This window comes from Gopherus evgoodei, chromosome 4 (assembly GCF_007399415.2).
Source record: "Gopherus evgoodei ecotype Sinaloan lineage chromosome 4, rGopEvg1_v1.p, whole genome shotgun sequence".
NCBI classification, from domain to species: Eukaryota; Metazoa; Chordata; order Testudines; family Testudinidae; genus Gopherus; species Gopherus evgoodei.
In genome coordinates, this window is record NC_044325.1 from 77,226,659 (window position 1) to 77,239,013 (window position 12,355).

The 12,355-nt window shown below is 49.8% G+C and overlaps 1 protein-coding gene across 3 annotated transcripts in view; it reads right to left on the reverse strand.

The window, feature by feature from the left end:
• The window catches only part of MAPK8IP1 (mitogen-activated protein kinase 8 interacting protein 1), a 55,884-nt gene that overhangs the window by 21,932 nt on the left and 21,597 nt on the right, over nt 1-12,355 (reverse strand). For all 3 annotated transcript variants that reach the window (XM_030559945.1, XM_030559944.1, XM_030559946.1), the window contains one exon: nt 883-1,116. In XM_030559945.1, the coding sequence (XP_030415805.1) occupies nt 883-1,116 (234 nt within the window). The remainder of the gene's footprint in view (nt 1-882; nt 1,117-12,355) is intronic.

Genomic DNA, 12,355 nt, shown 5'->3' on the forward strand with positions numbered 1-12,355 from the left:
ATATTTCCACCACATGCATCTGAAGAAGTGGGTATTCACCCACGAAAGCTCATGCTCCAAAACGTCTGTTAGTCTATACAATGCCACAGGATTCTTTGCTGCTTTTACAGATCCAGATTAGGGGTATGGCTACATTTGGAATTTCAAAGCGCTGCCGCGGCAGCGCTTTGAAGTGTGAGTGTAGTCAGAGCGGCAGTGCTGGGAGACAGCTCTCCCAGCGCTGCATGTAAACCACATCCCTTACGGGTGTAGCGTGCAGCGCTGGGAGCCGCGCTCTCAGCGCTGCTGCCCTGATTACACTGACGCTTTACAGCGCTGTATCTTGCAGCGCTCAGGGGGGTGTTTTTTCACACCCCAGTTGCAGCGCTGTAAAGTGTGAGTGTAGCCAAGCCCTAACACGGCTACCCCTCTGATAATTATCAGGTTGTTAACGAATGATCTCAGAGGAGAGGGATGTGTGACTCCCCAGCCATTCAACACCTCCAACCCAAAAGCAAGGGAGAAGAGTTCAACTCCCCACCCCCACTTTCTGCCTCCATGGCTTCCATCCACCAGCCGAGCTGTGTCATCCAAAACAAAAGCCTCTGGAAAAGGGATTAACCCCCTCCTCACCCCACACCAGGGGCTGAGTTACATAGATTGGAGCTAGGCCCAATACCACCCAGCAGCTCTCACCTCCCCAGTTGCTATTGCCACTGTTGAGCTTGCTTGAGGCCCCAAGGAGATGACTAGCATCTGGGACCATCAGGAGGTTGGGAATCCTCCCTGCACTCCCTAGGAGCCCAGGGGACAGGCAAAGAGAGAGGGGCCTTTTAAATGCACCCATCATCACGCTAGGTTCTAGGCCCCTCATCCCCTGGACATGCTCCAATCCAGACTTACCTGGGTCCGAGGCACCTGTGGGAAGAGGTTGAGAGTTGTGGGCCGCTTGGGTCTGTAGGTGTCCATGGTTACCGGCGGGGGCTCCTTCTTGAGCGGCTCTGGGGCGATTTCCTCTTCGGCAGAGGTCTCCTCGGCAGCATCGATCAGGTCCAGCTGAAGCATCTCTGCCTGGAGCCGGCTCGCCTCCCCGCCGCCCACCCCCAGGCCGCTATTGGTCTGCAGGCTCACATGGCTCTGGGAGGATTAAGAGACAGAATCATGAGACTGGGAGGGAAGGTCGGGCAGTCGCAACACATCACATCAGCCCCGGAGGGAGGAGGGGAGGGAGCCAGAGCTGGGACGCAACAGCAGCAAGTCTGTGCTGAGCTGCCTTTTATTTAAGGGGACAGGAAAAAATATTCAAGTCTCCAAGTGCAGCTAAAAGCAAAGGTATCCATATTCCCCCACTGCAGGCACAGGGGCACTCACGCAGCTTCTTTATTCACCCAACTGGTTCAGCTCCCTGCCCAGACACTGCAGCTATAATTGCAGCAACATGGCTATTCTCTGGTTCAAAACAAGCGGCAGGGAGGGAGGGACACAGGGGCACTGAGATTGCACTGGCTGATACCATGAGAAACACAGGTTATACCAGAAACACACAGTTTGAAAATCAGTCCCTCAGTCACTCCACAGAGAATCACAGGCAGCAGAAAGATCCTGTTAATCCAACAGCTCCTCCTCCCAAGGGCCAAGGCAGGACTGGTTCCTAAAAACAATTCTCCAATACTCTGTCCCAGTCTAGCTTTAAAAGTCCCAGGTGATCACACTGCCAACCCTTCCCCTGGGAGACTGTTCCACAGACTCACGCATTTCACTGCCAGGAAGTATCTCCTGAGAGTTTCCCTTCTCCATTTCACCCCATTCTGCCAGCTATACCTTTACTTAAAGAGCCCAAATCTGCACAGGAGGAGACAGAGCTTGTTTCCAGCTTTTGGACTGTAGGGTAGAATTTTTCCACTGTCTCTTTGGATTTTAAATATTAGTACAGGTAGCTTGGCCTAGGGTAGATACCTACATCTATTGTGCATACACTGATACAGAAATAGTTCCTCTCTGTCAGAAGGGCAGCCCTGCCCTGAGCACCCTCATGCTGTGGGCCACAGCACAATAAGTGCACCAGCCTCAGTTTCTCTCCTTCTGAGTCCCCAGAAATACTGCCCAGTCTTCCCAAGTATAAACATTGCCCCTGTGAGGTTCATTTATTATGGAAGTCCTATGTACAGAAATCATAACAGAAGTCCCACAGCCACAGTGCAGATCTCCACTGCTCCTCTCCCATCAGCCTTCTGGCTCTGGCTTTGGTATGCCAGCTAGCCGGCTTCTTGCTGCTCTCCTGACTGCAGCCTTCTCCCAGGAAATACCTGCTTCTTTCTTACAAAACCAGTTTCTCCTCCCTTGGTTTTCACACTTCAACTGCTAGAACAGGGCCTCATCCTCCCTGATTGAACTAACCTTGTTATCTCTAGCTTGCTTCTTGCTTGCATATATATACCTGCCCCTGGAAATTTCCACTACATGCATCTGACGAAGTGAGTATTCACCCATGAAAGCTCATGCTTCAAAACGTCTGTTAGTCTATAAGGTGCCACACGATTCTTTGCTGCTTCATCACTGGGTATCCCCCAGTTCAATATAGCCCCCAGGGGCTGCCCCACCCTCTTAATTGGCCAGTGAGAGCACCTGTGCTGACACAGGGGCACTGAACATACTTCATTTACTGGGACCAGTCACCCTGTGACACTCTCCTTCCTGTATGCTTACATCCTTCAAAGCACTTGTAAATTATCAGCTCCCCGCTCTCCTGGTTGTTATACAGTCAAATTGGATAGATTGAGCTTGTTCTTGTTTTCGGTCTTGGTACCAATATTGGTGCCAATCATCAGGGCATCAGAGTGCCTTAGAACCCCAGAACTATAAATACAGTCTGTCTTGGTTTCTCTATCCCAGTTGGTTGGATTCTCCTTTTAATCATCCTTTATTTGTGCAGATGCCAAGTTCATTCTGCTCAGAAGGCACCAAGACTCCTGGTTTTTCTGATCCCTTTCAGGAGTGACTTTCACAGCTGCAGAAAGAGCTCTGACCCCTGTGACTGCAGGTCTCACCCTCAGGATTGACAATTCCACTCTCCAGAGGACCATGGCTGCCACATACCATCATTATCTCAGGGGGTGAGGGCTAGTCTGAACTGGATTGAAACCTTGAACTGAACTCAGCATCCAATGTAGGGTCAGGGCACTGAAATGATGAGTTCTCAGCGGCCTGTGCTGCTGGGTAAGCAGTTGGCTGCACTTTGAACCAAGTGGAGCTGCTTAAGATAAATGGTTTAATTCCTGTAGTGTGGGTTGCAATAATCAAGCCTTGAGGTCATACCGGGGTGGGTCCCTGTGGCCAGCAGGATGGGCTGAAATCTCCTGAACAGGCAGAAGTAGGAGAGAGCATTTTACACAAAGAATGCCAGCCGTGAATCCAGCAGGACTCCATGGCTGTAGGCAGACCTGACATACTCTAAGCAACCGCCTGGGATACAAGGAGGCATGATGGTGGCAGTGGATTTTTTGACATGCTTCCGTCTCTCCATGAACATCAATTCCATCTTGCTTAATATGTCAATCCCTCTCGCCTTTCATGTCTCTGCCAGGATCCAAATACAGCCGTCCATAAAATTCTAGCAGCAGTAGCTGCTGCCATCACACACACCTAAGATGAGTCTTTGGCCCCAATGTCTATGCTGTTGGTACTGGTAGCTGTTACCAGAGAAACTCAGCCTCCTATAATCAGGTCCTGGCAGGGAGCATGTGAGTACCCACAGAGAGCACATCACTCTGGCCTCCCATTGAAAACCAGCCTACATGCAAAGTTTCAGTCCTAATCTACAAGGCCCAGTATAGCATTGGCACAAACTATACCAGGAGCCACTGGGAGGACTCTGTTTACACAGCCATTCAAGGTTCCTCCCCATAACATTGCAAACAGGAGAGCATCACTGATCCTTGAACTGTACTCTAGGCTTTGCCTTTCCACTACCTCACTTCCATGTACAGAGGGATTCGCCTCCAAACTAGTGAGGAGCAGCATGGATCATGAGACCACGGAGTCCAAACAAGAGCATATGGGGTGTGAGCAAGCACATATGAGAGAGCCAACATCCATCAGTACTAAGGCCCCAATCCTGCAACTGGATACACACAGGCAGATGCACCTGTGTGGTACCCTGCTGAAGTCCGTGGGACTCTGCGCAGCCATGGTGATCATTGCTGGTCTGGGACCTATGGCAGTAGAGGAGACAGACAGGTGATGCTGCTGCTTGCAGCCTCAGAAAGAGGGGTTCTTGCAAGTGAAGTGGAGATTTAGTGTAAATTAGTGGGGTGCTGTACAAAGACAGGTCCCACAGCTAACTGGTCTGTAAAATAGTAAAGGCCCCTGCCCTGCAACCTTGTGAGGAGGTGTCCACATCTCCCAGTCCTCGGCTGCTGCCTGCTTTTTCGAGGCCATAAGGATAGTAGCTGTGACCAGTGGCCCTGCAAGTTGGAAGGGGCTGGGGTATAGAGAAAAAATAGGGACAAAGCCTGCAGCTGCGCCAATTTTTCCAGCTTATTTTCATATAACATGGGATTTATGCAGGAAATGCTGAGCAGTTCCAAAATGGCAGAGCTGTAATTCCTTCTAATATGTTAAGCCAGGCTTTACCCCGATCCCTCCCCTTGTGTAATTCCCAGCAGCCTGAGAAAGGCAACTGCATGCCCTACTCACTACCCCAGCATCAGCTGTACTGGCACAGTGGTCCTATGAATGATACTGGCAGCACTAACCAGACCCATCCTGGGCCTGCTAAGATATTCCAGGGTCCCCTTAGACCAGACGTAGGCAAACTATTACCCATGGGCCAGATCCATCCTGCCCGGCCCCTGAGCTCCTGGTCAGGGAGCCTAGTCCCTGGCCCCTCCCTCGCTGTCCTCTCTCCTCCGCAGCCACGCCGCTGCGCGGGCCGCACTCTGGCCCACCATTCCCACTGGGCAGCGTGGGGAGCAGGGAGTCCTGGGGGGCAGTCAGGGAGGAGGTTGTGGTTGGATGGGGCATTAGTTCTGGGGGGGCGGTCAGGGGATGGGGAACAGAGAGGGCTGGGAGTGGGAATCCTGGGGGGGCCTGTCAGGGGGCAGGGATGTGGATAGGGGTTGGGGCAGTCAGGGGGTGGGATTCTAGGGGGCAGTTATGGACCAGGGGCCCCAGGAGGGGGCAGTCAAGGGACAAGGAGCAGAGGGCGGTTGGATAGGGGGTGGGAGCCCTGGGGGCACTGTCAGTCGGCCAGGGGCAGTTCTATGTATTTTCCACCCCAAGCACGGCAGTCAGGCGGCTTTCGGTGGCATGCCCGTGGGAGGTCCACTGGTAACATGGATTCGGCGGCATGCCTGTGGGAGGTCTGCCGGTTTCGTGCCTTTGGCGTACCCACCGCCGAATTGCCGCCAAAGCCACGGGACCTGCGGACCTCCCACAGGCATGCCGCCAAAGGCAGCCTGACTACCACCTCACAGTGACCGGCAGGTCACCCCCCGCGGCTTGCCGCCCCAGGCACGTACTTGCTGTGCTGTTGCCTGGAGCAGCCCCTGCAGGGGACGGGGGTGTGGATAGGGGTTGGAGCAGTCAGGGGACAAGGTTGGATGGGAGTGGGGGTCCCGGGAGAAGGCAGTCAGGGGACAAGGAGCAGGGGGGTTTGGATGGTTTGGGAGTTCTGAGGGGGCAGTCAGGGGGCGGGAAGTGGGAGGGGGTGGGGGCCAAGCTGGACAAGGTTGGATGGGAGTGGGGGTCCCGGGAGAAGGCAGTCAGGGGACAAGGAGCAGGGGGGTTTGGATGGTTTGGGAGTTCTGAGGGGGCAGTCAGGGGGCGGGAAGTGGGAGGGGGTGGGGGCCAAGCTGTTTGGGGAGGCACATCCTTCCCTACCCAGTCCTCCATACAGTTGCATAACCCAGATGTGGCCATCGGGCCAAAAAGTTTGCCCACCCCTGCCTTAGACCTGTTGCTCCTGGCCTCCGTTGCCACCTTCAGGGCATTTCCAAGAACTACGTTATCATAAGGAGAAGAATGGTGGGACACAGCGGGAGTAGAGCTTTGCTTCTCAAAGGCATTATGATAGGAACAAAAGGGCAACATTTTCAACTGCAGCTGAAGTCAAGGGGAGTTGTAGCTGCTCAGGACTTCTGAAAATCTGAAAATCCCAGCCAATGGGAGCTGCGGAATCGGTGCTCTGGGTGCGGGTAGCGCGCAGAGACCCACTGCCCCCCCTTAGACCCAGAGATGCCCGTCTCTGAGGCAGGGGAACCTAGTATTCAGCTATGAGTGTTTGTTAAATAAATAGGGCAACCTATTTATTTAACAAACAAGTCAAAACCCATATGCAGTAAACAGGATTACTGTTACTGTACTCTAGCCTGGCTATATTTCCTGCCTCAGCCTCTGCAACTGGTTCCCCATCTCTGTGCATGAGTCAACAGGCCGTGTGGCTCTGGATAGTATTCTGCAGGAGGGATGGCAACTATAATACTCCTTGCTGAAGCGTAACCCTTTGTAGGAACAGAGCCACCAGAGGATTCAGGGGGCCTCGGGCAAAGCAATTTCAGGGGTCCCTTCCATAACAAAAATTGCAATATTATAGAATACTATATTCTCAGGGGGCCCCTGCAGGGCCCAGGGCCTGGGGCAAATTGCCCCACTTGCCCCCCCCCCCCGCCCCCGGCCCTGTGTAGCAGGCCTGCCCTTTACAATTTTGTACTAAATTTCCTGCTTGAAAAAATTCTAACTAGAGGAATTATCAATTTCTTACATATAGTTATGCTATCAACAAGTCTCAGACAGTCTTTTTGACAATTTCAAGAGTCTTCCAGATGTACCATAAAGCAAAATGTCCTTCCATTTCTTCAATGGCTTGTTTAGTCTTTTTCATGCAGTCCAGAACAGGATCGATCCATGTTGGTTATTGTACAGCCAGTGTATCTGCTCTCCCTCTGCTGTCTGCTTGTTTGCTCTCTCAGCCACATTCTCAGGTACCTTAGAAAACATCTGAGCAAAATGCTTTCACTTTCTGTTGATCATGAAATATGAATGAGATGACATTCCTTTAATCACTGCAGCCTCTGCTGGCCACTAACTATCTTTTTAAATTCAAACATAGTCTTTGAGTATTTAAAAACAAAAGAACTATGATAAGGGTCTTCCTCCTCTTTAATAATTTTCTATCAGTTTTAAGTTGTCTGACCTCTTTGCTGAAAATTAGTTATTTGCCATCCTTTGGTTATGCCTTGTGTCTGATAATAGGCCATATCTATTATACAGAAGTTTTGCTGGTGGTTTTTCACATTGCAGAGGTGTTGCTCTGTAGATGAGCAGAGCTAAAGATGGCTCTGCTCTTGCATCAATTGACTTTCTGAGCGAGTCCTTCACTGTACTCTACATTCTGCTAATCCATCCCTATCTTTGCAGAAACTTCTGAATTTCAACATGAATTCCCTATTCTTGAGGTATGGCCCCTGCCATTACTACAGACCATGGCATTTTATGGAATTCTCTCATATGCAAACATTGATTTAATGGGACCGAGCCAGATTGCACTGAAGTTGTGATACGTTTAAGTGTCGAGCTTTGGGAAAGTTGCTAAAATAGTCTACGATAAGGTCATCATGTTTTTTTCCAGAACAAACAAATCTAACTCAGTCTGTGTCCTCTATTCTTTCTGTTGTACATCTCTGTACTTCCAGCAGGTTTCACACACACTCACCATTTTGTCAACGTCACTGTTGTCTCTAGACAGAATATGACTTCTCCCGCTCTTCTTGGCTTAGTCATTCCCAGGAGTGTTTCCTCTATTTTCTCCAACTGTTCCCTCCCACCACTGGAGGGAATGACTGGTGGAAATGACTATATATGTACCTTTCTCTGCAGGCTCACCTGTATGTTGGAATGGGAGGGTGAGAGAGGTGCGGATTTCGCCAGGGCCAGCTCTAGGTTTTTTGCCACCCCAGGCAAAAAAAATTTTGGCTGCCCCCACCCCAGCCCTGGGCTCCTCGCTGCACTCCCCTGCTGCCCCAGCCCTGGGCTCACCCCCCCACACACACCTGCACACCCTGCCACCCCAGCCCTGGGCTCTCCCCCCCCAACCCACACCTCCCTGCCATTCCAGCCCTGGGCTCACCTCCCCCAACCCTAGCCCTGGGCTCTCCCCCCACCCACACCCCGTGCTGCCCCAGCTCTGGGCTCTCCCCTTCCCCCCCACCAGTGCTCCCCCACCCACACACGCCCTGCCACCCCAGCCCTGGGCTCTGCCCCCTCCACCCGCACCCCCTGCCGCTCCAGCCCTGGGCTCTCCCCCCACCCACCTGCACCCTCCTTCTGCTCCAGCCCTGGGTCACTGGTAACTTGCTCCCAGGGTGAGTCATTCAGCAGGAATTTTGGATGTGCACAGAACACAGAGAGGAATGGTTCCCGTATGGTTACAGAACTGCAGTAAAGTGGAACAATTTTCAGCTTGTGTGATTGGAGGATATCTGGATGCATATTATAAGACTGTCCTCCATAAATGAGGAAAAGTTAGGGTGCCTTTATTATTCTTTTGTTCCACTCTTTGTTTCTATGGGGAATTTGCCAGTGCAATATCACTGTCTTCCTTTTAAACAAATAAAACTAAAAAAAGAAAAAGGGCAATGGCTGTTGAAAATAACAATTCCAGTCCCAAAAACCACCGGGAAGCATTTCTTGCTCAATTTTATCCTACTTTTTCTACAGCAAATTACAGTGGATCAGTATATTTGATTTGGGAGAAATGAAGTAACAGATGCCCAAATTGAGCCTGAGCACTCCCAAATTTTGAGGTGTTCAAATCTGGAAGGCAGGTGCTAGATTCCCTTTCTGAATATTAGCTAAATCTGGAAAGGAAAAGTCAAGTTCTGCTTCCATGGCTCAGAAGTGGAAATCCTCCTACATGCCTGGTACTGTATCTAAAGCTGCCCAGGCCCAGAGCCTCCCCTCCCTTACTTTTCATTTTAAATTCTAGTGGGATCCACATACCTCCCTTGCTAGGCTTCAGATAGTGAGGGGCACTGTCCATTTAGTCCACCCAATTCCTTCTTTGGGGGTTGCCAGGTGAGGTCACACCAGTATCCCTAATCCAGTCTGGGGATGTCTTCTGAAGGGGATATCTGGGACAAAGCCTTCTACTCCTTGGACACACTTGTTCCTCATTCACAGTGCCACCCCCCTCTAGCAGTGAGCTCTCCATTCACAGCAAGCTGCAGCATGAGGTTTCAGCTATCATACTCCCTCCCCCTCCCCTGTTGATAGCAACCAAGGGAATGCTGGGAAATGTAGTTCTTTCCCTGCTCCAAGGCTGGCTCTATAGGCAGGGAGCTAACCAAGGAACTACAGCTCCCAGGGTCCCCTGTTGGTTCTCAGCTCCCAGGCGGATCCCTGCAGGCTACTGCCCCTGCAAATGGGCTGCTCCAAGCAGCTGCTTGCTTTGCTGGTGCCTACAGCCGCCCCTGGATTTCGCCATCTATTACCTATAGCTTGTATTACTCCTCATAATATTTCATCCTTAGTCTGTTTTCCTCTTTCTAGTGCATCCCATATTCTTAGTGATACAGCCTGAGGCTTTTATCATCAGGTTCAGACGGACTATCCTGGCTTGTTCCAGGTCACCTTATGGGTCAGCAAGTGGAGCATGTGGTCTTGATGGCGCATATATCACTACTTGACAATGCCAGTAATTGCTATTTTCTTGACTGTGCTTCTCCACCTCCTTTTATGTATCACAGTCATTACTTTATGGTCCATTTCAGGTTTGAAAGGCACAGCTATAGAAAGACATGAGACTTTGTACAGGCATACACAAGGCCTAGCATCTTTTGATTTGCAAGTTCTCTGACACTGTCATAGCTCTTGCAGCATATGTGACAGGCAGCCGTCAGTCCCTTGCTCCTTTTGAAACATCTGCTGAGTGTTTGAACTCTTCTGTGTGTTGAAGCATTACAGCACTAGCGCTGAAGTCAGTACATATTACAAATCTTTTAACTCTGTCGTACTCCAACATCCAGATCCATTCTATATCCATGTGGCAGCATGTTCTCAGGTGAGTTGTTTGAGCTGCATAGGTGGATACAAGCTTACAGATCTAAAGTCTAGATGCCTTGCAGTCTCAGAATGCTTTATCTTTGGGTCTCTGCATATTCACTAGTGCTTGACTCCTGAGAATCTGTCACTTTTTGTGGTCCACTTCTCTGCTCAGTAGGTGATTTCAGTAACTCAAAATGGACAGTTTGGCCCTATTGGTTGTTTCTTCTTGTGGTTTCCAGTCACCTCTGTAGTTGTCCCTGAAGTTCAGTAGTGGAGCTCCCCCAAACAATGATAGCATAAATGTACGTTTTCACTCCTGAGAGACATTTCTGCATCTGGGACACTGTGCAGAGAAATACTTCCTGGTGCCAAATATATTCTGAAAGGCAACCTCACGAGGCAGGCAAATGGTTTATTGAAAGTGTAAATCTCAAAGCTTTATGTCCAAAGTATCTGCCAAAATCCTGCTGATGCATCCAATTCGCTAAATAATTTGGTTCCTGCCATCTCAGCAAATGTTTTTCTCCTTGTGGCAAATGTAACCTCCCCTTGTGATGTTCTTGTTCTGCTCCTTGGGTCAACACCAAGCCTCCTTTTTCACCCAACAGTTACTGAGGAGTGAATCCTGTCCGTTGATTCTCCTGTTCTATGAATGATGCTGTCTGTCATGTTTTGCAACTTTTTCTCTGGTTTCTGCAAGAACTTATCTGCTGGCATGTATAACAGACTCCAGACCGCCTGTAACTATCTATGTCACCAGGCAGGGCTGCCCGGGGGGTGGGAGGGAAGTGGGGCAATTAGCCCCGGGCCCTGCAGGGGCCCCCACGAGAATATAGTATTGCAACTTTTTTTTTTTTATGGAAGAAACCCTTGAAATTGCTTTGCCCCAGACCCCCTGAATCCTCTAGGCAGCCCTGTTACCAGGAGACACCTCTTCTGGGATCACATCTTCATGTGATGCAGTTAGTGCTTTTTCACATCCAGTTCAAGATTAATACCTGTTACTCAATTTCTGATTCCCTATGGCAAACACCTTTTAGGGTGAACAGATGTCCTGATTTTATAGGGACAGTCCTGATTTTTGGGTCTTTTTTCTTTTTTTTTAATATATAGGCTCCTATTACCCCCCACCCCCATCCTGATTTTTCACATTTGTTGTCTGGTGACCCTAACACCCTTGGTCAAGCCAAGCATCTCATGTGCAGAAATAAACACCTGTTTGCTTTCTTCAACAAGCTACTACAAATTCTTGTTTTACTGTCTTGCCTCTTAACTCCCCCAGGACTGGGATGGGAGTTGACAACCCTATGTCACCTTTGACTTTTCAAGCTGTACACTTCCTTTAAACCTCTCTATTGCCATTTCTATCATTGCTTTCACTTATGCTCCTGGGGTGCTTTTGTACATTCCAAGTAGGCCATTTGTGCATATTTTTAATAGCCATTCTTCCGAGTGCAAGGTTCCTTTCTTAGTTGTATTTATGAATAGCTCATTCTTGTTCTCAATCTATTTACCATTGTGGGCAGCATCCAATGCTATCTGTATGGCCCTGAGTATGTTGCACGGGCCGCAGCTCTGTGCTGATTGGGCTGCAGGTTGAGAAACACTGCCCTAGAGGAATCCTCAAATTCCACTTTTAACATGCACGTTTTTACAAAGTGGTTATTACAGATTTTATAGGTGTATACATTACATGACATACAAAACACTACGCTGAGAAAATGTTATGGTTGCAAAGTCAAGCACAGCACTCAGAAGTTAGGAATTGTCAGTGCAACCTTAATTTGGCCCCCTGGTGCATATGCCTTATGATACACACTTTAATCACATGATCATATACTATTTATTTCCACAGGTCCCCTGCCTCTTTCAGTGCACAGGATCCCAAATCAGTGTCTGAGGGCCTCCACCCCATCCCGGCCCCTTGCCCCTAGTCTCAACCTTGGACCCTCTCTTTGTTCTACATCACAATTTATATTCCTGCCCCCCTTACTACTCCCAGCATCTCATTCCTCTGCATTCACATCAGGCTCTTTCCTTCTCATCATCCATGCTGCCTTGGTATCAGCGAAGGAAGCATTGAGAGCACAGAAAAGTGTCTCTTTGCTCTCATGTCTCAAGTCCTGAGACACCATGGCCCTGGCTGCAAATCCTGAGACACCATGGCCCCTGGTTGCAGGGAAAGTGCTGCTCAGCCCGTGTAGTCCTGGGCTGGAACATGCAAAGGCAGTTGGCACATATGAGCATTGAAGGGCTGGAGCATTCTCAAGATGCACAGAATCTCCAGAGAATTTAGCTACCAAATTCTATAGTATGTCTCTATTGAGTTTGAGCT